This window comes from Somniosus microcephalus, chromosome 3 (assembly GCF_052327205.1).
Source record: "Somniosus microcephalus isolate GS21.2 chromosome 3, FLI_Smic_1.0, whole genome shotgun sequence".
Lineage (NCBI taxonomy): Eukaryota > Metazoa > Chordata > Chondrichthyes > Squaliformes > Somniosidae > Somniosus > Somniosus microcephalus.
This window is the reverse complement of record NC_140989.1, coordinates 346215086-346240867: the sequence shown is the minus strand read 5'-3', so window position 1 is coordinate 346240867 and position 25782 is coordinate 346215086. Positions and strand designations below refer to the sequence as shown.

The following is a 25782-nucleotide window of genomic DNA, read 5'->3' as shown; positions in this document are numbered from 1 at the left end:
CTTGTTGAACAAAATATTGTGCTGGGGGCATATGCCGATGTCCTTGCGAATTGCATCAATGTCTGTGCGGATATCTTTGCCGTTAATGATGGCAGTACCAGATGTAGGTGGAAACAAACCAATCAGCATTGACCTGTGGAATACATAGGAAAAGCGCATTAAAACCACTGAAGCTTACACATGATCCACAGCCTCAGCTTTAGTTTTGAATGTTGAAAGCTAAGGAGTTGCCTTGAAAAAGGTGTCACACATCTTTAAGAGTAGCTAATTACACAATTTTGTTCAAATTCAATTGACATTAAAGGGAACTTGAACTCTTCCAAAAAAAATATTGCCCCTGATAGCTTACCTATTAACACAATGAGCTATCTTGCACACAGCACTTACTGCTTCTTTCTAGAGGAGTTAAGTTTGCATTGTTCCAATTCTTTTTCTTTTCACTGATTTTCTCCCCTCCTGAATATGCTGACTCCTTCCACCAGCACCAAGTCAGCCCCCAGTCTGTTGCCCAAGAGGTCATTATTTACGTGAACAATGAATAGCAAGTGCGGCCACACTATTTGCCCACGAGTGGCATTACAGCCAAGCCAGATCCCGCCTTCACCCAACACCCACAAACGCACACTTCCAGCACGGGCCAGCAGATAGAGATCAGGAGTGGGAAGCATAAGAACATAAGAAATAGGAGCAGGAGTAGGCCAATCGGCCCCTCGAGCCTGCTCCACCATTCAATAAGATCATGGCTGACCTGATCCTAACCTCAAATCTTCTATCACTCTGCATCCACCCGAACCCATGTGATCTCCCGGGAGAGGCGAAAAACCAGATAAAGACCCAATGGCCAATTTGGGAGAAAAAAATCTGGGAAATTCCTCTCCGACCCATCTAGGCGATCGAAATTCTTCCAGGAGATCACTCTGTCCCTATATTTTCTACAGTACTTACCTTCTGTAAAAGCGATCTCCACCCCAGCCAGGAACAGGAATAAAACCATCTCCTGAAATCTAACAGAATTAGAACACAGTAGGAGCAGAACCAGGCTACACGGCCCCTGGGCCCATTCCACTACCCACAGGGCCATGACCATTCCGAACCTAGACTCATGTCCAATTTCCTGCCCGCTCCCCGTAACCCTTAATTCCCTTTACTTCTAGGAAACTATCTATTTCTGTTTTAAATTTATTTAATGATGTAGCTTCCACAGCTTTCTGGGGCAGCAAATTCCACAAACCTACCACCCTCTGAGTGAAGAAGTTTCTCCTCATCTCAGTTTTGAAAGAGCAGCCCCTTATTTTAAGATTATGCCCCCTAGTTCTAGTTTCACCCATCATTGGGAACATCCTCACCGCATCCACCCGATCAAGCCCCTTCACAATCTTATATGTTTCAATAAGATCGCCTCTCATTCTTCTGAACTCCAATGAGTAGAGTCCCAATCTACTCAACCTCTCCTCATATGACCACCCCCTCATCCCCGGGATTAACCGAGTGAACCTTCTTTGTACTGACTCGAGAGCAAGTATGTCTTTTCTTAAGTATGGACACCAAAACTGTAGGCAGTATTCCAGGTGCGGACTCACCAATACCTTGTACAACTGCAGCAATACCTCCCTGTTTTTATATTCCATCCCCCTAGCAATAAAAGCCAACATTCCATTGGCCTTCTTGATCACTTGCTGTACCTGCATACTAACTTTTTGAGTTTCGTGCACCAGGACCCCCAGATCCCTTTGTACTACAGCCTGCCTGATTTTCACCCTCCCTAACCCAGTGGGGCCAATTGATTGAGGTGCAGCGCCCATACCACTGTCATTACTGAAATCAACTAACTCAGCACAGAGTGGGGGCGGGTGGGGGGGGTGGCGCGGGTGTTGAACCTTGGTACGTTTCCATTCTGCATGGCTATTCACAAATGACATCCTTTGTGACTGTAAGAAAGGTAAACTATCCCTCCTCATCCTTCTCAACCCATCTGCAGCCTTTGACACGGTTGACCACTCCATCCTCCTCCAACGCCTCTCCACCGTCGTCCAGCTGGGTGGGACTGCACTCGCCCGGTTCCATTCTTATCTATATAATCGTAGCCAGTGAATCACCTGCAATGGCTTCTCTTCCCGCTCCCGCATCGTTACCTCTGGTGTCCCCAAAGGATCTATCCTTGGCCTCCTCCTATTTCTCATCTACATGCTGCCCCTTGGCGACATCATCCGAAAACACAGCGTCAGTTTCCACATGTACTCTGACGACACCCAGCTCTACCTCACCACCACTTCTCTTGACCCCTCCACGGTCTCTAAATTCTGACATCCAGTATTGGATGAGCAGAAATTTTCTCCAACTAAATATTGGGAAGACAGAAGCCATTGTCTTCGGGCCCCACCACAAACTCCGTTCCCTAGCCACCGACTCCATCCCTCTCCCTAACATCTGTCTGAGGCTGAACCACACTGTTCGCAACCTTGGTTTCATATTTGACCCTGAAATGAGCTTCTGGCCACATATACGCAGCATAACTAAGACCGCCTATTTCCACCTCCACAACATCGCCCATTTCTGCCGCTGCCTCAGCTCATCTGCTGCTGAAACCCTCATCCATGCCTTTGTTACCTCTAGATTTGACTATTCCAATGCATTCCTGGCTGGCCTCCCACATTCTACCCTACGTAAACTTGAGGTCATCCAAAACTCGGCTGCCCATGTCCTAACTCACACCAAGTCCCGTTCACCCATCACTCCTGTGCTCGCTGACCTACATTGGCTCCTGGTTAAGTAACGCCTCAATTTCAAAATTCTCATCCTTGTTTTCAAATCCCTCCATGGCCTCGCCCCTTCCTATCTCTGTAATCTCCTCCAGCCCCACAACCCCCTGAGATATCTGCGCTCCTCTAATTCTGCCCTCTTGAGCATCCCTGAATATAATCGCTCAATCATTGATGGCCGTGCCTTCAGCTGCCTGGGCCCTAAGCTCTGGAATTCCCTCCCTAAACCTCACCGCCTCTCTACCTCTCTTTCCTCCTTTAAGAGGCTCCTTAAAACCTACCTCTTTGATCAAGCTTTTGGTCACCTGCCCTAATTTCTCCTTGTGTGGCTCAGTGTCAAATTTCTGTCTTATAATACTCCTGTGAAGTGCCTTGGGATGTGTTATTACATTAAAGGCACTATATAAATACAAGTTGTTGTTGTTGTATTCTTGCTGAACCCATGTCACTTTGTAACATGAACTGAGATGACATTTCATGTCCATCCTGTAGTTGTGTGTGCAGGTTTCTAAGTGAAAACAGCCTAACTGGGATACAGTACTAGGAGCACCTTCCTTCAAGATGCTGCCTTGTACTTTATTAGTTGAAGCAGGAGTTGTGACCTGATGCTCTGAATAACGTGTCAGTCCTGGATCCTTTTCTGTAAATTGGGTGGTTATTAAACTATGGGCACTACACAAAGTGGGAAAAAAAATGTCACTTGCTATGTGGAGGATGAATAGCAAGTTTAAAACTGAATCCCTGCAAACCGAAGCATAGGTTTATTCAACCATGTCCCATCAAAGTTTATCGGTTTTGACATTTTTTTTTAACGTCTGCTTTTTGGTTAAATTCAATATAAATGCAGAGTATAATTTTTAGGCTACAGCAGTCAAGTGTTGCCAGGAGGTTTACAGAAGCGTGTAATAAGTCTAAAAGACATTAGTGCACAGTTTAATCGTTATTTTGAATCTCTTCAAATATTGCCTGACTGAGGTAAGGTAGTTCTTGTGAAGCTGTTTCATTTCCATTAGTTGATCGTACGCCAACATTTTTAAAGAAAATTGTGCCTCTAACATTTCCTGTAACTGTTTTGCTGTTTGAATCCCACTCTCTGATTCTTTCTGCCTCCCTTTCTCTCTGTCTTTCTATGTATGCTTTGGACATCCTTGCAATTCGTGATTTGGTGCTGACCATTTCCTACATTACAACACTGACTACACGTCAAAAAAGTGCTTCATTGGCTGTAAAGCGCTTTGGGATGTCCTGAGGTTGTGAAAGGCGCTATATAAATGCAAGTTCTTAATTTCTGATTTATTTATTTATAGCATTTAGGTTTCTGTGTATTTGCTGGGGTCTGGAATCAGTTTATTCCAGTAAGGGTTACAACACTCAAGGTTACTTCCGTCATCTCGGGTTCAAAAATTTACCAAGTGCCGTGCTAAATTCTGGTTAATTTTTATCTTATTATAGTCGTTGGACTAAATTTCTCGGAAAATTGAAAATGTTTCACCCATTTTGGACAGACTGCAGCTTGTGCTTCGTATCGCAACACCCTCAAGTTTGCTTCCTTCATTATCTTTTGATGCGCAGCCCAATTAGGTACATGTGCAAGCAAGTAAGGAAATAAGGAATTTTCCTGCTGCTGGTTTCGAAGGCAAAAAACATTTGGTTCAGGACAAAACAGTTTCACAATGCTGTGATTGTGAGGAGTTAGTGCGGGTTTTTGATGCAAGTTGGATTTTTTCCTGAGAGAGTAGAGCAGCAGCAACACCACTGAGATGGGATGTGTTTTCAAGGCCCTGCACTAGGGTTTGGTTAACAGCAGCTATTATTCTAGCTCAGTGAATTGCCACGTGTGTTACTTTGAGGTTGAATGCTGAACTTTCCACAGTTCACATTACGGTTGGGTGATTTTAGTGACTTAACAAATCATATGCAGTGAAGTCTTAAGGCAGTGGCTGCTGTCGACAGAAGCACTTCGTTTAAATGAATAAAATTGAATTCCTTCCAGTAACCCGTAACAAAAAAAACGTATTTCACCTGTAACAGCATACATCTGACTTTCTCTCATTTTGCTTTCTGTATCCCATCTTACTTGCTTCGCTTTCTTCTCAGTTTTCCCCTTTCTAGCTTATTTGTTCCTTCTCCCCTGGTTTTGATCTCAGGAATTGATTTGCAGTAACTTTCCACATGGTCAGTAGCAAACCGTGTTCTCAGTAATGAAGCTGCTCCTTAACATTTGATTTAAATTATAGCTGTTCATAAAAAGTTACAAAAATACCCCAATATAGAGCAATTATTTTCACTCTACAGACAGCCAACAGCCATGTTGTTCTTACTGCCCCCAACTTGTGCAGGGATGTAAGAAGAACTGCGTGAACATGGCCTGTTTCTTTTTTTAGCTGGGCAATGATTATTGTTGTAGCAAAGGAATGTGAACTCTTACATTGTTGTGGTTTTTCCAGCTCCATTGTGACCCAAAAAGGAAGTGATCTGCCCTTCAAAGAAGTTAATGCTCAGTCCATCCACAGCTGGCTTGCGCCCCTCTTCAAAAACCTTCACTAGGTTCTGAATTGACACTCCCAATGTCAGACTTGATGGCTCCGACTCGTAGAAAGGGTTTCCTGCCATTGCTGCTGTCACTGCCAACAGATAACAGCAAACGGACATAGTCACTACTTCAACTTCTGGGAAAGAGAACTGGGAATGGGGAGCAGAGTTCAATTTAAAATGTTGCGGTCATGAATTAGACATTACCTGGGTTGATCTTTTTGCTCTCTTTTTCTTTCTCTTGTTTTTCTTTCTCAAGCCTCTCTTTCTCGAGCCTTTCTTTCTCGAGCCTCTCCTTCTCGAGCCTCTCCTTCTCGAGTCTCTCCTTCTCGAGCCTCTCCTTCTCGAGCCTCTCCTTCTCGAGCCTCTCCTTCTCGAGCCTCTCCTCTTGTTTTTCTTTCTCGAGCCTCTCCTTCTCCTGCTTTTCCTTGTCCACCTTCCGTTTACATACTTTCTTGTTGTCCTGTTTTGGTTTGTCATCATCTGTGGGCTGTTTTACTGATTTCTCGGCAGGTTGTTCTCTAGGTTGCTCTACTGCTTTATCTTTTGGTTGGTCTTCCATTTTCTCACTAGATTTGACTGCTTTCTCTTCCTTTCCTGTCTCAGCTTTTGCAACCTCTTTGGTTTCCTTTTTGTCTTACCAAAGTAAAAAAAAAGTAAAGCATGATTAATGTCTACTTTGGATGTTGAGTACGAGAAGATGGTTTACATTCAAAGAGTCTAGTATAAACCCCTATTTAATCAGTCCAAAATTACTGCATTTAAAAAAATCCTTCACTCAAAAATATATCGAAGGGCAATTATTTCAAACTGAATAGACTGAGAACGCTGATCATGTGGTTGATTTTGTTTGTATTTTCCCCCAATTTTTTCCCCATCTCTTCTGAAGGCAGTTACTCACGCTAGGGTACTGTGCGTGTCGGCAGATCATTTGACCAACGAGGCATCATAATCCTCACCATTACATTAGGGATCACTGGATAGCAATAAGGAGTAGGATCCTGTTGAATTTTTTTTGTACTTTGTATCCTTGGCTAGATCATTCAAACATCATTACAATCAAGATAAATTGTAATTCTATTGTACACATGTTCACTCATGTCCCAGTTAAACTGTATGCTTGATAATAGTGTGGTACAAGGGTTTGCAATACACCATCCAAACTGAACCATTATACTGCCACCCAGCAGAATTTGCCAGTTTGCCATTGAAATGAAATCACCTGAAAAAAATGATCTTGCACCATTAAAACTGTGCATTGGCTGCAGTATAAATGCAGTTGGCATTGAGCCAACTTTTAAGACTTCAAACTTCAAGTTTAACAAGAATTTAGACAGCTTGCCGTGCCTTCTTTAAGCCTCCAATAATAATAGGAAAGAGCTGACTACCTCATCACTGTTGGTGAGAGACGAAAGGGCAGTGTAGAGCTCTGCTTTCACCAACCCAGAGGTGATGTGAGCAGGTGGTACAATCACAGGTTGCCCACTGCGACTGTCTCAGAAACACGCCTGTGAACTGCGCCAGTATAATTAGTGAGCAACAGAATCGGTAAAGCAGGGAAATTTGACAATATAAAAAATGTTATTCTGTTATCTTAGGTCCCTGATTTATATATTAACTTACCGTCTGTGGTAGCTTGTGGCTTTTCAGCACCAACCCAGTAAGAGGACTGCAGTGGAAAATACCACGGAGATGGCACTCCATATTGACCTATACAAATGGGACAGAACCACGCAATGAAGCATGATTAATGGAGTGATGTAATGTTCCAGAGAATGTCACTTCTACAGAATGAAAAGATTTGTTTGCCCAGCCCCCGATCATGCTCCCTCCTTTCCTGAAGGTGTGGACACTTGCTGACCACTACCCAGTGACCTCTGTGGTGAATGTGTACATGTGCATGTTGGCTGAGGACACGACCAACCCCGATAATCAAACAGCATGACTTCTACTATCTAGGCTCACATCTGCATTAGCCGCCTGGCTGAAGTACCGGAAAGGAGGTGGTGATTGTCGAACCTATACCCCAGCGCTGCTCTTTCCATCCTACCTGTTGTTTCTCACCAGTTTTGTATATTATCTCCTTTGCTCATGGGATGGGGTGGGGAGGGGGGCGTGGCAAGATTGCCTGTGGTCGTCATGTGTCAGTGACATTGTAAACATAGTGGGAAGATTTCCTCTGATGGCTATTGCTAGCAAAATTGTAAACAAATATCACAAAGGTTAAGCACAGATGAGGGAGGCCATTCAGTCCAATCAGGTCATTCTTCCACAGAAACCCTTTTTTAGAACGCTCTTACATAGAAACATAGAAATATAGAAGATAGGAGCAGGAGTAGGCCATTCGGCCCCTCGAACCTGCTCCGCCATTCAATGAGATCATGGCTGATCATCCAAATTCAGTACCCTGTCCCTGCTTTCTCCCCATACCCCTTGATCCCTTTAGCCTTAAGAAATATATCCAACTCCTTCTTGAATATATTTAATGAATTGGCCTCCACTGCCTTCTGTGGTAGACAATTCCACAGGTTCACCACTCTCTGGGTGATGAAATTCCTCCTCATTTCAGTCCTAAATGGCTTACTCCTTATCCTTAGACTGTGACCCCTGGTTCTGGACTCCCCGACTATCGGGAACATCCTTCCTGCATCTAGTCTGTCTAGTCCTGTTAGAATTTTATACAATTTTGCTAGAAATGGCAAACATATGGCTCTTTCGGATGTGATTCCAATGTCACTAACATAGTGACCAGAGGAAGTCTTCATCTTCAGCTGCTTCTCCTCAGGATATGAAGACTAGAGTGAGATCAAGCTAATCTTTCACAGACCATGCACAATCTGCTCCACCAAGGACTTCACTCAACCCATTTAGTCTCCTGAGAAGATCTTCTTTCCCTGCCTGCCAGAGGCAAGTTAAATGGCAAATATCTATCCAGTGTTCAATCCTTTATTATTCCTTCTTGCTGTGACATTCCCAAGGTCCCTGTAGCTCAGGAACCATCATGTTCCACACAGCATTGGATCAACTCCATCTGTAATTATCCTTATAACCATCAATCCCATTTCTAACCAGATATTCATCTGGCATATTTTTAAAAGTGTTAATTAACACAGCATTACCTTCTTTATAGGGGGAATCTATACCACAAATCCATTAGTTTGTGAAGGGGAGCGGCGACTTTCTAACCTCAGCTTGCTTGCAGCTTTGTCATTTTAAGGTGCTTTTACACTACAGGAGTATAGACACCCAGTTTTCCTTTTGAGAGTTGAATGCCATTGAGTAAATGAGCCAAAGCTCGCGAGTCAATAAGATCATAGACCCATGATAACATAGGTCTACAAATGTCCCGTTGGATCAAGGGTACCAATTTCTGTAAAGCAAATACAGGGAACCAGTCCCCAGGCTTTACCCAGCAGCAGGAAAGAGCCCATCTCCCAATTCACAGTGTGAAAGGGGAAAGAGGCCGTTGGAGGTCACTTGCTGAAACAAGATCCCGAAAAGTTAGTGTGTGTTTGCACTCATGTCCTTTAGTTCTGAACTCACAGTCTAAGCCAAATAATCTGCTTACATCTACATTATCTGTTTGTCTCAACATTTTAAAAACCTGGATCGTGCCCCCTGTCAATCTTCTTTCCCCTCATGTTGACTTCATGTCTCCGCACTATGAGGCAGGTTCTATTATGGACATAATAAGGAACACTGTAGATCCAAATCTGGTCCAAGCACTGGCTGATCATATCAAGTCTGTTCCAATTTGTTTTACTACATTAGAAAGCAAATGACAATACACAAGAGAAAAGCAATTACAATGCACACTGCTAACTACTGGGGGCACATCCCCCAAAGGAGTGAATACGATGACATTGGGCAAATAAATATCGTCCATCGTACCACTGCACTCCAACTGCTGGACCTGGCAGGGACTGTGGTTCCTTCTATGATTTAAATGTAATTTATGTTTAGCTGAACAAGTTGTCACAGTGAGAGGTGCATTGAATAATATTTGAATAATATTTGAATAATACAGATCATCATCACTATAACAAAAACTTGAGGCTTTTGAAAAAAAAATTCTCCTTTAAAAGATACATCCTCCACTTAATTTATTGTCGGCATACCTGGAAACACAGCATCAAGATACCAGGCAAGAACTCCATACAAAAAGGCATCAAGCAGCATCATCTTCATGGAGAGCAGCATACTATACTCGTCTCCCTCGACAGGGCTGGCACAGATATTATCCCATTGTAGACCACGACCCTGCTCCTCATAACGCGATAGGTACTCAGTGCCAAAGCCAAATGCTACTGGAGACAGCAAACTCTGAAATTTCAAGGAGGAAACAGAAGATTCAGTGATGGTCACGTCACAGTACTCTTTAACTGCCAACAAAAGGTGTTATAGACAGGACTACAGTGGAGGCTTTTATTGTTCTGTTCCTGGCCTTTTCACAGAAATCACAGAAACCCCACAGTGCAGATAGAGGCCATTTCGGCCCATCGAGCCTGCACCAACACATATCCCACCCGATCCCCGTAACCCCTACACCAACACATATCCCACCCTATCCCTGTAACCCCTACACCAACACATATCCCACCCTATCCCTGTAACCCCACATATTTAATCCCCCTAACACTAAGGGTCAATTTATCATAGCCAATCAACCTAACCCGCACATCTTTGGACTGTGGGAGGAAACCGGAGCACCCGGAGGAAACCCACGCAAACACGGGGAGAATGTGCAAACTCCACACAGACAGTCGCCCGAGGCCGGATTTGAACCCGGGTCCCTGGTGCTGTGAGGCAACAGTGCTAACCACTATGCCACCGTAAAATGATTTCACAGTACATTATGGCTTTAATGAGGAGCATGTTTTCATGTGCCATTGCGCTGATTCTCTCTGCTCACCCAGCAGTGGAGAAAGTTACCAGCTGGTCTTACAACTGACACATTTCATCTCCTCTCACCAACATTGTTTAAAATAACAACAACAACTTGTATTTATATAACGCCTTTAACGTAGTAAAATGTCCCAAGGCGCTGCACAGGAGTATTTTAAGATAAAAAAATTCAACACCGAGCCACATAAGGATAAATTAGGGCAGGTGACCAAAAGCTTGGTCAAAGCGTTAGGTTTTAAAGAGTGTCTTAAAGGAAGAAAGAGAGGTAGAGAGGCAGAGAGGTTTAGGCAGGGAATTCCAGAGCTTAGGGCCGAGGCAACAGAAGGCACGGCCACCAATGGTTGAGCGATTATAATCAGGGATGCTCAAGAGGGCAGAATTAGAGGAGCACAGATATCTCAGGGAGTTGTGGGGCTGCAGGAGATTACAGAGATAAGAAGGTGCGAGGCCATGGAGGGAATTAGAAAACAAGGATGAGAATTTTGAAATCGAGGCGCTGCTTAACCGGGAGCCAATGTAGGTCAGCGAGCACAGGGGTGATGGGCGAACAGGACTTGGTGCGAATTAGGACACGGGCAGCATCCCGAGTTTTGGATGACCTCAGGTTTACGTAGGGTGGAATGTGGGAGGCCGGCCAGGAGTATGTTGGAATAGTCAAGTCTAGAGGTAACAAAGGCATGGATGAGGGTTTCAGCAGCAGATGAGCTGAGGCGGGGCGGAGACGGGCGATGTTACAGAGGTGGAAATAGGCGGTCTTAGTTATGGCGCGGATATGTGGTCGGAAGCTCATTTCAGGGTCAAATATGACACCAAGGTTGTTGTTTGTGAGATCTTGCTATGCGCAAATTAGATGCATTACAACAGTAAGTACACTTCAACAGTACTTCATTGGCTGTAAAGTGCTTTGGGACGTCCTGAGGTCGTAAAAGGCTCAATATAAATCCAAGTTCTTTCGTTCTTTCTGAGGGTAACGGCAGCTCTTGGCTCACTTGGCATTCAAGCTTTCATTTTGTGACTGTGACCGTGGTAAACTATCCCTCCTCGTCCTTCTTGACCTGTCTGCAGCCTTTGACACGGTTGACCACTCCATCCTTCTCTAACGCCTCTCCACCGTCGTCCAGCTGGGTGGGACTGCACTCGCCTGGTTCCATTCTAATCTATCGAATCGTCACCAGAGAATCACCTGCAACGGCTTCTCTTCCCACTCCCGCATCGTCACCTCTGGTCATCAGCGTACATGTGGAACCTGACGTTGTGTTTACGGATGCTGTTGCCGAGGGGCAGTATGTGGATGAGAAATAACAGGGGGCCAAGGATAGATCCTTGGGTGACCCCAGAGGTAATGGTGTGGGTGCGGGAAGAGAAGCCATTGCAGGTGATTCTCTGGCTATAACTGGATAGATAAGAATACTTGTAAGTAGAAAAGTAACATAGTCATGACATATTTTATACATTAATGGTACTACTGGAGTGAGTTACAGGTCACAACACCAACTCTGTGTTATTCTTCAGGTTTATGACATGACTTCACCTCCTTGACTGCATTAAAATCTTGCAAACACACTCTCTAATATGTCTCTTATGGTCTGTATCTTGAATGCCTTTGCACTTGGGTCAATGTGAATCAGTGTTGGAACTATTCAAAGGGTTAAATGTTTGAATCCATTAAACTTACCGCGAACAATTTCATATTTGTGGTCATACGGTCCTGCCAAGCAAAGCAGAGAATGTGAGGCAGATAGAGGGTGAAGTAAATGATCCCGCTGCAAGCAGCTGCCAGGTTGGCCTTGGAGAAGAATACGCTCAGCAGGAAACACTGCATAATGGTGGCCACGGTAAACACCAGGAGGAACGCAAAGAGAAGGAAAGAGTTGCTGTAGTTGAGCACATGTCCTCCCTGTAAGGGGGAAAACATAGATGCAAATGATTGAAGTTTTCGAGGATAGTGCCGTGAGCAAAACAAACTCCTGGAGGTTGTGAGAAAGATCAGATTACATCAGCAAACACTCAGAGGTTGGCTAAAGTCAATACCCTGATAATAATACATATTACACAGTCTGTTTTGTAGACATTTTAAATGAATACTAAAAGGATAGATGATAAAATAAAGTCTAGATTGATGACATTAATTGGTGCTGATTAAAATCAGGAGCCAACTATGTATTTTTACTTGTAGGGAAATGGCTGGATGAAACTTGACCCATGCAATTCGTAACAGTATGGTATGAAATACTTTTGAGAGCTGAGGGGTGGATCAATCTACAATCTTCTATGTTGTGAATTTAGGGGTTGATAACAGAAGCGAGACAGATATGACTATCATTTAGTTCAACTGTCACCTTTTGCATCCACAACAAAGAGGGCTTATTTTCAAGGTCCAATGAACCCAGGTCACCAGAGGCAATGGACAATGGTTGAAACCTCTGTTCAAACTAACTGTGCCGTATAATTCCATGAAATACTCCGACTAAGTGTCACCATGGCGGAGTGGCAACCCGCTCATCTCCGAGTCGGAGGATAGTGGGTTCAAGCCAAACTCAGAAGTTGAGCACATAATTCAGTACTCAGTGCAGTACTGTTGGAATGCGGCATTGTTAGAGGTGCCATTTTTCGGTTGTGACATTAAACCAAGGCCCTAGCTGCCTGTTCTGGTGGATGTAAAAGATTCCATGGTGCTTTCCAAAGAGCCAACATGTATCAACCAACACCACAAAAAAAATGATTAACTGGTTATTGTTTAATTTGCTGTTTGAGGGGCCTTGCTGCGTTTGCCTACAAAACATTTCAAAAGTAATTCATTGGCTCTGAAGTGCTTTAGGGCATCCGGAAGACTTTAGAGCTTCTATATAAAGGCAATATAATTGGTTAAAATATTAATGGGCCAGAAATTCGGGTCCCCACGGGTGAGTACGTGCTGGGTACTCACGCGTCGGCCCAACAAAAGTGCCGGTTTCGTGCATGCACTGCACATGCGCGGGAAACCGGAACTTCCGTTCCCTTAAAGGAAGGGGTTCACAGGTGGAACGCGTGCGCCAGAGAGGCAGCGCGTACACCTGGAACTTCCGTTTTTTTTTTGCAGGTTTCTCCGGGAGGGTAAGTCTCCAGCAGCTACGCTTTTAAAAAGCAGTTGCAAGGCCTGCTTTTAACAAGGTAAGTGGTGAATTAAGTAAAATTAAAACATTTTTTCCACAGTTTTATTATTTTTAAATACTTTAAAGAAAGGTAAATTTATTTTTAGCCCCGTTAAAAACTGTAATTAATTTTTTCAAAAATTTAAACTATTGTTTAAAATAGTTATTTTATGTCATTTATAGTTATTTTAAAAATGTGATGCTTTTTTTCAAATTTATTTGAAGTTTTAGTTATGTTTTGGGGCCGATCTCTATTTCATAGATTTGACAGATCTTCCTGTCAAATCTATAAATAGAGATTCCCTGCTACGATTGGCTCTCCATGGCCCATGTGATCCCAGGGGACGCTTCGAACTAACTGCGCCCCTGGGATACGCAAGCACTGCGCGCCGGCAGTTGGAGGAGGCCCAGGAATGGAATCCTATGTGGGCCCACAGCTCAACGGCCGGCACGCTAGGTAAGTGCCGGTCGGAGGCTTGCACCCGCGGGAAGCCCCCGACCCGAATATCTGGGCCATTACTTTCTCTTAAGTACGTACTGAGCTTAACAGTGCCCTGGGCTTTCCTGCAGACCCAACACACTTAAAAATAATTACCAGAAATAAACACCTGCCCACATAAAATGATTGTACAAACCCGTCTCCCACAGTGTAACAGATAACCCAGTAAACCAAATGTTCCTATGCCTTGTTTTGACCGTATCCCAGTTCTGATTTTTTGGTGCACTTTTTCCAATTTCTCATTTTAAATGAACATTTTCCCAATGAAAAGTAATTTGGAACATGCAGTCACTTGTGATTAGGATGATGTGCAGCCTCTGTGATATTTGCCTGAACTCCCCCCCTCCCAATGTATCACTTGAAATTGATTTCCAACACAGTGCATCAGAGAACACGTCTTAACTAGCATCCACTCCAAACCTTAAAATCACATTCCACAAGTTGAAATGGTCCAGTCATACATTTCTTCCAATTGGATTGCAGCATCAAAAGCAAAAATTGATATTCAGATGTAGAAAGGCCCAAATAACATGAGCATGGTTGAGGTATTTCGCATACAGCTATTATTTGGTGAGAATGTTGGTGACATAGCAGGAAAAGAGTTAAGCAAAATCAAGCTTCCGGGTAAAAGAACCTTTGTACAAACATTAAACACCTGATGCAGGAGTGCAGCCAGTTACCCTGGACTCAGTCACCACCTGTATTCGTGTATTTGACTTGGACATGCCTGGTGTTGTCTGAGGGAAAATGCTAAATGTTTAGATTGTGTATATATCTGAATTCTTACCATAATCACTATGGTCACCAGCACTGTACTGGCTGCCATCATGATGAAGCTGTCGATGAACCACGTGACCCAATGCACCCAGTTACTGACTCCCCTGATTTTCAGGGTCTCTTTCAGCCTCATCTCCTTCTCAAGCACAATACTCTTCACAATCATGGAGACAGAGTAGATCCAGGCGAGCACCATGAACATTGGGAAGCAGCGGGTTAGCGCAAGCATGAAGCTGGGGTGGGAATCAGCGGCACACAGGGTGGGAGGGGGAATGGGCAGGAGCAGCAGACAAATAGCAGTAGAAAAGTATTTAATGAAAATGATCACAGACATAAACAGAGAAATAACATTTAATTTTTAACATCAACATCGAAGTTGTAAATATTGCCCATTTACGTCCCATCTTCACCCTTCGCTGTTTAACCCTTCTTTATCACTTCAAGAATCGGTTTCTCAAATGCTCTCCTTGTCAGCCCGCCAGCCTTCGCAGAATTCAACTAATTCAGACTTATCTCTCACAGAAGGACCATGAAAGCCAACCTCTACCACTGGTCCATTCTATGTTCATTTTACTGGACAAAAATCTGCACTTTTATAATGAATTCAAATCAAATTACTTGTGAACCGATTTTTAAGACAACGCTACATTTTCTAAAATAACAACAGAAAGGGGCAGTTACAACGTGTTTCAAAGCATTGATTACCTTACATAGCGGTCATGCCAGAACATGTGGTACAGAATCCAAAGCCTCTCACTTTTCTTACAACAGACCACATTTATTTATGGCAGTACGCAAGGGCTACTTTTCTGCTTTCACTCTCCGAGTGGGGAGCCACATGTTGGAAATTCAGGTCTGGAAATCTTTGGCAGTGTGCACCTGAAATCCCAGTATGTGCTCTCAATGGGTGAAGCACCCCCACTACCAGTCAATTCCCAAGTTTTGAAGTCATGGCAATCTTAAAAAATAACGAGGAAAGTTTTTTAAAAAAAAAACAAATATTAATTTACTCACATGTCATCAACAAAGCAGGGATAGGGCATCTGCTGGACATAAATCCCGGAGGGCACCTCAACGTTGGTATGAGTCCTGATAATTCCATGCTCAATCATGTCTTGTAAATAAACAAACCCTCCCCAGATGTAGCGCAAGTCATCTATTGGGTCAGCTCTCGGCCCTGGGTCCCAATACCTGTGTTAGAAGCAGCAATTGAATTCACACAACATATAGAATAATTAGGACCAAGTAATAAAGTGGATAGCGGGCCATGGGGGCACAGGTTCAAACTGGTGAAAGACAAATTTAAGACTGATGTCAGGAAGCTCCTCTTTACACAGTGACTGATCAATCCATAGAATGTACTTCAAAAGAGGGTAGGGAAAGAAAACCCTGGAATCATTTAAAAATAGTCGGATGTGGTGATGGGGATGGAGTCGCAATGTAGGTTTCTTCTGGATTAATGAGCTAAAAGGGATCAAATGCCTTCTTAATGTATCTTGTGATCTTGTATAAGATTATCAATTAATTGAGAGCTTTGGGTGACGCAAACCACAAGAATGGTTCAATAGTTCATGAACATCATCTCCAAGATAGAGGTATAGGCGTTCGACTCATTTAAAGGAGACATTACCTGAGGTATAGGCGTTCGATCCATTTAAAGGAAACATTACCTGAAGTATAGGCACTCGACTCATTTAAAGGAAATATTACCTGAGGTATAGGCATTCGACCCATTTAAAGGAAACATTACCTGAGGTATAGGCGTTCAACTCATTTAAAGGAGACATTACCTGAGGTATAGGCGCTCGACACATTTAAAGGAAACATTACCTGAGGTGTAGGCGTTCGACCCATTTAAAGGAAACATTACCTAAGGTATAGGCATTCGACTCATTTAAAGGAAACATTACCTGAGGTATAGGCATTCGACCCATTTAAAGGAAACATTACCCGAGGTATAGGCATTCGACCCATTTAAAGGAGACATTACCTGAGGTATAGGCGTTCGACCCATTTAAAGGCGACATTACCCGAGGTATAGGCGTTCGACCTATTTAAAGGGGACATTACCCGAGGTATAGGCGTTCGACCCATTTAAAGGAGACATTACCTGAGGTATAGGCGCTCGACTCATTTAAAGGAAATATTACCTGAGGTATAGGCGTTCGACTCATTTAAAGGAAACATTACCTGAGGTGTAGGCGTTCGACTCATTTAAAGGAAACATTACCTGAGGTATAGGCGTTCGACTCATTTAAAGGAGACATTACCTGAGGTATAGGCGTTCAACCCATTTAAAGGAGACATTACCTGAGGTATAGGCGTTTGACTCATTTAAAGGAAACATTACCTGAGGTATAGGCATTCGACCCATTTAAAGGAAACATTATCCGAGGTATAGGCGTTCGACTCATCTAAAGGAAACATTACCTGAGGTATAGGCGTTCGACTCATTTAAAGGAGACATTACCTGAGGTATAGGCGTTCAACCCATTTAAAGGAGACATTACCTGAGGTATAGGCATTTGACTCATTTAAAGGAAACATTACCTGAGGTATAGGCATTCGACTCATTTAAAGGAGACATTCCCCGAGGTATAGGCATTCGACCCATTTAAAGGAAACATTACCCGAGGTATAGGCGCTCGACCCATTTAAAGGAGACATTACCTGAGGTATAGGCGTTCAACTCATTTAAAGGAGACATTACCCAAGGTATAGGCGTTCGACCCATTTAAAGGAGACATTATCCGAGGTATAGGCGTTCGACCCATTTAAAGGAAACATTACCCGAGGTATAGGCATTCGACTCATTTAAAGGAAACATTAGGACCAGTCGGGACCAGCGGGAGCAGTGAGTCAGAGCCCGGTATAAAAACCAGAGAGCAGCGAGGCACGAGACCAGTCGGGACCAGCGGGGGCAGTGAGTCGGAGCCCGGTATAAAAACCGGAGAGCAGCGACGCCCGAGACCAGTCGGGACCTGCGGGAGCAGTGAGTCGGAGCCCGGTATAAAAACCGGAGAGCAGCGAGGCCCGAGACCAGTCAGGACCAGCGGGAGCAGTGAGTCGGAGCCCGGTATAAAAACCGGAGAGCAGCGAGGCCCGAGACCAGTCGGGACCAGCGGGAGCAGTGAGTCGGAGCCCGGTATAAAAACCGGAGAGCAGCGAGGCCCGAGACCAGTCGGGACCAGCGGGAGCAGTGAGTCGGAGCCCGGTATAAAAACCGGAGAGCAGCGAGGCCCGAGACCAGTCGGGACCAGCGGGAGCAGTGAGTCGGAGCCCGGTATAAAAACCGGAGAGCAGCGAGGCCCGAGACCAGTCGGGACCAGCGGGAGCAGTGAGTCGGAGCCTGGTATAAAAACTGGAGAGCAGCGAGGCCCGAGACCAGTCGGGACCAGCGGGAGCAGTGAGTCGGAGCCCGGTATAAAAACCGGAGAGAGGCGAGGCCCGAGACCAGTTGGGACCAGCGGGAGCAGTGAGTCGGAGCCCGGTATAAAAACCGGAGAGAGGCGAGGCCCGAGACCAGTCGGGACCAGCGGGAGCAGCGAGGCACACCAACTCAGCAGCGGGGAGAGAGGTAAAAAGTAATCAGAGTGTGACGTCACCAGGGAGCAGGTAAGTGATTGGTTGGTGAGTATTTCTCTTTTTTAAACTTTAACTCTGTAGTTTATAGTTACCAGGGTCTTTCTGGTGTAGCAGGGACTGTTGGTAGACTATACAAGCGCCTTAGAGATATTTTTAATTGGTGATAGTAAATTAATTTAAATTAAGTAAAGGGAAGGTCATGCCAGGTGAGCCCAGCCCCGTGATATGCTCCTCTTGCTCTATGTGGGAATTCAGGGACCCCGGTGCCCCTGATGACCACGTGTGCCAGAGATGCATCCATCTGCAGCTACTAGCAGACCGCATTGAGGCGCTGGAGCTGCGGGTGGATGGGTTGTTGAGCATTCACAATGCTGAGAGGTTCGTGGATAGCACGTTTAGTGAGTTGGTCACACCGCAGGGAAGGGCTGCACAGGAAGGCAGGAAATGGGTGACCACCAGGCGGAGCAATAGAAGCAGGCAGGTAGTGCAGGAGACCCCTGTGACCATTCCCCTCTCAAACAAGTATACCGCTTTGGATACTGTTGAGGGGGATGACTCACCAGGGGAAGGCAGCAGCAGCCAACTTCCTGGCACTGGGGGTGCTCCTGCTGCCCAGGAAGGGGGGAAAAAGAGTGGGAGAGCAATAGTGGTAGGGGATTCTATAGTAAGGGGAACAGATAGGCGTTTCTGTGGCCGTAGACGTGAATCCAGGATGGTTTGTTGCCTCCCTGGTGCCAGGGTCAAGGATATCACTGAGCGGCTGCAGGGCATTCTGGAGGGGGAGGGTGAACAGCCAGAGGTCGTGGTCCACATTGGTACCAACGACATAGGTAAAAAGAGGGATGAGGTCCTGCAGCAAGAATTTAGGGAGCTAGGTGAAGGATTAAAGAGCAGGACCTCAAAGGTTGTAATCTCTGGATTACTCCCGGTGCCACGTGCTAGTGGGTATAGGAATAGGAAGATAGAACAGGTGAATGCGTGGCTAAAGGGATGGTGCAGGGGGGAGGGCTTTAGTTTCCTGGATCACTGGGTCTGCTTCTGGGAAAGGTGGGACTTGTACAAGTCGGACGGTTTACACCTGAACCAGAGGGGAACCAATACCTTTGCGGGGAGGTTTGCTAGCACTGCTGGGGGGGGTTTAAACTAACTTGGCAGGGGGATGGGGTACAGAGTGGAGCTATAGTAGGGGGTGATTTACAGCCAAATACAGAGGAAAAAACAAGTCAGCTGGGAAGGCAGAGCAAATATGTGAAGGCAAAAGGGAATATGGCAGGGCTGGAAGGCATTTATTTTAATGCAAGGAGTCTTGCAAATAAGGTGGATGAACTGAAGTTGTTGTTGAGCACATGGGAGTACGATATTGTTGCTATCACGGAGACATGGTTGAGGGAGGGTCAGGACTGGCAGCTCAATATTCCGGGGTATAGAATCTTCAGGCGAGACAGAGGGGGGTGTAAAAGGGGAGGGGGTGTTGCAATATTAATTAAGGAGTCAATTACTGCTGTAAGGAGGGATGATATATTAGCGGGTTCCTCTAATGAGGCCTTATGGGTAGAACTTAAAAACAAAAAGGGGGCAAGCACTTTGCTGGGAGTGTACTATAGGCCCCCAAACAGTCAGGGGGAGATAGAGGAACAGATATGTAGGCAAATCTCAGAGAAGTGTGAAAATAATAGGGTAATAATAGTGGGGGATTTCAACTTCCCCAATATAAATTGGGATAGTCAGAGTGTGAAAGGCTTAGAGGGTGCAGAATTCTTAAAGTGCATCCAGGAGAGCTTTTTGAGCCAACATGTAGAAAGTCCTACAAGAGAGGGGGCGGTACTGGACCTAATTCTGGGGAATGTAGCCGGGCAAGTGGTGGAAGTATCAGTAGGAGAGCATTTTGGCGACAGTGACCATAATTCGGTGAGATTTAAGGTGGTCATGGAAAAAGACAAAGACGGCCCGGAAATAAGGGTTCTAAATTGGGGGAAGGCCGATTTTAATATGATAAGGCAGGATCTGGCCAAAGTGGACTGGGAGCAGCTACTTATAGGAAAATCCACATCAAAACAGTGGGAGACTTTCAGAAGGGAAATAGAGAGAGTACAACGCCAACATGTTCCTGTAAAGGTCAAGGGTGGGACCAACAAGCAAAGGGAACCTTGGATGACAAGGGATATACAAAAATGCATTAGAAATAAAAGGGGGGCTTTTGGCAGTTACAAAAGACTAAAGACGGAAGAAGCCCTAGAGGAGTATAAAAAGTGCAGGGGCATACTTAAAAAAGAAATTAGGAGGGCGAGGAGGGGCCATGAAATAACACTGGCGAGCAAAATAAAGGAAAATCCTAAGATGTTTTATAAGTATATTAAGGGCAAGAGGATAATCAGGGAAAGGGTAGGGCCCATTAGGGACCAAAGTGGCAATCTGTGTGTAGAGCCAGATGATGTAGGCGGGGTTTTAAATGAATTTTTTGCATCTGTGTTCATTATGGAGAAAGACGATGCGGACATAGAAATCGGGCAAGGGGACTGTGACATACTTGAACATATTAGCATCGAGAGGGAGGAGGTGCTAGCGGTTTTAGCAGGCCAAAAAGTGGATAAATCCCCAGGCCCGGACGAGATGTATCCCAGGCTGCTGTGGGAGGCAAAGGAGGAGATTGCAGGGGCTCTGACACAAATTTTCAGAACCTCTCTGGCCACAGGGGATGTACCAGAGGACTGGAGAACAGCTAATGTAGTACCATTATACAAGAAGGGTAGCAGGGATAAACCAGGGAATTACAGGCCAGTGAGCCTAACATCTGTGGTAGGGAAATTATTGGAAAAAATTCTGAGGGACAAAATTAGTCTCCACTTGGAGAGGCAAGGATTAATCGGGGATAGTCAGCATGGCTTTGTCAAGGGTAAATCATGTCTGACAAATCTGATTGAATTTTTCGAGGGGGTGACTACGGGGGTGGATGAGGGAAATGCTGTGGATGTGGTTTACATGGACTTCAGTAAAGCTTTTGACAAAGTCCCGCATAGGAGACTGGTCAAGAAGGTAAGAGCCCATGGGATCCAGGGTGCCTTGGCGCGTTGGATCCTAAACTGGCTGAGTGGCAGGAGGCAGAGGGTGATGGTCGAAGGTTGCTTTTGTGACTGGAAGCCTGTGTCCAGTGGGATACCTTAGGGATCGGTGCTGGGTCCCTTGCTGTTTGTGATCTACATAAATGATTTGGATGAGAATGTAAAAGGTATGATCAGTAAGTTCGCAGATGACACAAAAATTGGTGGGGTGGTAAATTGCGAGGAGGAAAGCCTCAGGCTACAGGACGATATAAACGGGTTGGTCAGATGGGCGGAAAAGTGGCAAATGGAATTTAACCCTGAAAGGTGCGAGGTGATGCATTTTGGACGGACAAATAAGGCAAGGGAATACACAATGAGTGGTAGGACCCGAGGAAGTACAGAGGGTCAGAGGGACCTTGGTGTACATGTACATAGATCCCTGAAGGCAGCGGAACAGGTAGATAAGGTGGTTAAAAAGGCATATGGGATACTTGCCTTCATTAGCCGAGGCATAGAATATAAGAGCAGGGAGGTTATGATGGAGCTGTACAAAACGCTGGTGAGGCCACAGCTGGAGTACTGTGTGCAGTTCTGGTCACCTCACTATAGGAAGGATGTGATTGCTTTGGAGAGGGTGCAGAGAAGATTCACCAGGATGTTACCTGGGATGGAGCGCCTCAGCTATGAAGAAAGACTAAACAGGCTGGGGTTGTTTTCCTTGGAGCAAAGAAGGCTGAGGGGGGACCTGATTGAGGTGTACAAAATGATGAGGGGCATAGATAGGGTAGACAAAGAGGAACTTTTCCCCTTAGTAGGGGGGTCAATAACAAGGGGGCATAGATTCAGGGTAAGGGGCAGGAGATTTAGAGGGGATTTGAGGAGGAACTTTTTCACCCAGAGGGTGGTTGGAATGTGGAACTCAATGCCTAAAAGGGTGGTAGAGGCAGGAACCCTCACAACATTCAAGAAGCATTTGGATGAGCACTTGAAATGCCATTGCATACAAGGCTATGGACCAAATGCTGGAAAATGGGATTAGACTGGACAGGGATGGATGGGCGGCGCAGACACGATGGGCCGAAGGGCCTCTTTCTGTGCTGTAAAACTCTATGACTCTATGACTCTATTACCCGAGGTATAGGCGTTCGACCCATTTAAAGGAGACATTACCTGAGGTATAGGCGTTCGACCCATTTAAAGGAGACATTACCCAAGGTATAGGCGTTCGACCCATTTAAAGGAGACATTACCCGAGGTATAGGCGTTCGACCCATTTAAAGGAGACATTACCTGAGGTATAGGCACTTGACTCATTTAAAGGAAACATTCCCCGAGGTATAGGCGTTTGACCCATTTAAAGGAAACATTACCCGAGGTATAGGCGTTCGACCCATTTAAAGGAGACATTACCTGAGGTATAGGCATTCGACCCATTTAAAGGAGACATTACCTGAGGTATAGGCGTTTGACTCATTTAAAGGAGACATTACCTGAGGTATAGGCGTTCAACCCATTTAAAGGAGACATTACCTGAGGTATAGGCGTTCGACCCATTTAAAGGAAACATTACCTGAGGTATAGGCATTTGACTCATTTAAAGGAGACATTACCTGAGGTATAGGCGTTCGACTCGTTTAAAGGAAACATTACCGGAGGCACTTCCCTTCCTTATAACATCATATTGGAAAACTGGGCTTACTGCTTTAGAGTCAGGCGCTACTACCACCTACACCTTTAATGGATTAACGGAGGGTAGTACCTTAAACAAATGAAGTATAGTTACCATGATTAGTTAAGTGGATTTTTCATTATCGCAAGCTGTTGTTAAACAACAGACCCATTTTTATATCTTCTTATTACCCAGTACAAATCTACTGTTAGAGAAGAGTTAGGGCCACACAATGTGCTGGGCTTCCATTATGTATCTCCATCAGCTGAATCATCAATCACCACTACTGCTACCCCATCCTCACCAACAATCACTTGCATTTACAGAGGGCCTTTAAGGGAGAAGAAGGGACAGATGCTGAGCCTTTGTGAGGGAGTAAGACAGATGACCAAAGGATTTGCTAAATAGGTGGGTCATAAAAATGCTTTTAAAGGTGGGGTGAGAAGTAAAAGGACGGATGGGTTTACTGGAGGAATGTCAGGGAGTGGGGCTGAGATGCCTAAAGGCTCTGCCACCAATGGTGGAGTCAGGATGGGCATAGAAAGCTAGAGTCACAGGACCAGTGAGCATGGGAGCATATAGGACTGGAGGAGGTTGCAGAAGTAGGACGAGTGAAGCTATGAAGTGATTTGTAGATGGACGGAAGAGGGCGAGTGTAGGTTTAGCAAGGCCAGCAGGCATGTGGGACTTAGTGTGTGAGGAGCAGTATGTGAAGGAGGAAGAAGAGGGGCCAAGTTACACTGGTGTTGGCAATCCTCTGGTACCTCCCACAAGTGACCATTCTTCACACCTGAACCTAGATACTTGTGGGAGTATTGTCAGAACAGGCAACCACAGGGCAGCCAGGCCTGTTCTTGTCTACACCCAATGTCCACACAAATGCACTTTACAACAGAGGTCACTGGACTGTAATAGGAGTGGGTGTCCTGGCTATTTTTCCCCCTTTTTAGCCCTGAAAATGTAGGGCAATTGCACTGTTCAACCATTTTTAGGTAGGCTAGTGCAGGGCAGGCATCAAGCTTGAAGACCTTCCTAGTCTGCAAGGCCCAGCTTCACACTATGTGGTGTATTTACCCATTGAGCCATCACAACAACTGCAGCAGAAGTTTTTTGTGCATAAACTCCCAAACTATTGAGATCTAACTCAATGTCTCCTCCAGACATGAATACACTAACACTCTCCTTGCTAGAGTCCCATCTTCCATAAACTCCAATCTGTCCAAAACTTTGCTGCATGTACCTTGTCCCGCATTAAGTCCTGCTTGCTTAACACCCCCTCCTCACTGACCAACACTGGCTTCGTGTCCTCCAGTGCATTAAATTTACATTTAAAATCCTCATCTTTATCTGTTAATCCTGCCATAGCCTTGACCCATTTTGTCCCTGCAATCTCCTCTAGCACCATATTCCCTCTCTTCCACTGACTTAGGCCTTCTGCACATCACCCTCTCTTGCTCCCATCATTGGTGGTGGAGTCTTCAGCCGTGTTGGCGCTACTCTTTGAAATTCCTTCCCTAAACCTCTCCATGCTCTCACCACCCTTAAAAACCTCTTGCCTTCCTCATTGACCAAGTTTTCAGTCCCCCCTCTTAATCTCTCCCTTCCTGGCATAGCATCCTTATGCTTGAATTTGAAGAGCCTTGGTTAAATTAAATTACATTAAACGTGCAAGTTATTTAACTAGAGTGGCTCTACAATAATAGTATAAATCCTACTCTTGGCGGTAATGCATTTTGGTGCCAGTGAAAAGATCAGATTATGCAGTTCAACAGGACTTGTATTACTGTTTATTCCAGAGAGCAAGCCATCCTGGGGTTACTTCTACATAGAGTTGGCAATTCAACTGGGCTAGAGGCTGTTGGAATGGAGGTTCTGTTGGGGGGTGCGGCTGAGGTGTGAGTGAGTGGCATATTCCATTACAAGAGAAAATAGAACACTTGGGGGTAGGTTTTCATCTTCAATGAAATGGAATGAAAATTGCACTAGTTCTTTAAAGAGCAGGCAATCCACTCTACCAGATTACAGGAAACTTTCGATTTACCGGCACCTAAATAACCGGAAATCTCGGTTAACCGGCAAAATTCAGGAGTAGGTTCAGGTAAGTTTGACTTCATATTACTTGCCTTCCTCGATCTGTTGCTGTGCAACTGGGTGTGGCTGCAGCTGTTGCTAAGCTACAGAGATGCTTGGAACTTGTGGCCATTGATCTGCACCTGTTGCTAAGCAACAGGGTTTGTTGCTTTATACAGCGCTCTTAGCTCTCCGTATCTTTTACTATAGCTCTCGGTTATCCGGAATTTTTGATGAACCGGCACCACGTCAGTCCCGTCGGTGCCGGATAAAAAAAAGTTTCCTGTACTGCCCAGTCGATGAAGATGAGAATCTCTCACAGTTAGTCCTGGAACGGGATGGGGTGGGGATAAGGTTAAACAAATTGCCACCAAACAAAGAGGAATGATGAGGAAATAGCTACACCAAAGCTCTATGGAATCAGGAGCAGTGGGGAACATTCAAATTGTTCTATGGACACTGTTTTATTGTGTGAAACAATCATCCATTGTATAAGTGTTACAATTCTAGAAGAGAATGTGCATACTTGATGAATTTAGTTTCAATGCCTCGGGTTCTTACGATTACACTTCATAGACCTGCCGATTGACACAATTGGATAGGTGCCCATTATGAAACACAAGCTTGGCATCATCTCTAATCCTTTTTCAAAAAACGGTTTGATGCTTAAGCAAATGAGAGGAGCAATTTATGTGCACTGTGCAAGGGGTAGGGTCCATGGGACCTTCTCGATTTTCACCACAACCAAAGAAAATAACCTGTTCAGGAGTCTTTTTTTTTCTTTGTAATCTGTTTAAGGGTGGTTGTGTGTATT

The 25782-nt window shown here is 44.9% G+C and overlaps 1 protein-coding gene across 3 annotated transcripts in view; it reads right to left on the bottom strand.

Annotated features, from left to right (window-relative positions):
• The window catches only part of abca4b (ATP-binding cassette, sub-family A (ABC1), member 4b), a 187505-nt gene that overhangs the window by 97891 nt on the left and 63832 nt on the right, over window positions 1–25782 (bottom strand). For all 3 annotated transcript variants that reach the window (XM_085983291.1, XM_085983290.1, XM_085983289.1), the window contains 8 exons: window positions 15618–15794; window positions 14614–14836; window positions 11872–12093; window positions 9410–9614; window positions 6915–7001; window positions 5499–5927; window positions 5188–5383; window positions 2–133 (listed from right to left, as the gene is read on the bottom strand). In XM_085983291.1, the coding sequence (XP_085839417.1) occupies window positions 2–133; window positions 5188–5383; window positions 5499–5927; window positions 6915–7001; window positions 9410–9614; window positions 11872–12093; window positions 14614–14836; window positions 15618–15794 (1671 nt within the window). The remainder of the gene's footprint in view (window position 1; window positions 134–5187; window positions 5384–5498; window positions 5928–6914; window positions 7002–9409; window positions 9615–11871; window positions 12094–14613; window positions 14837–15617; window positions 15795–25782) is intronic.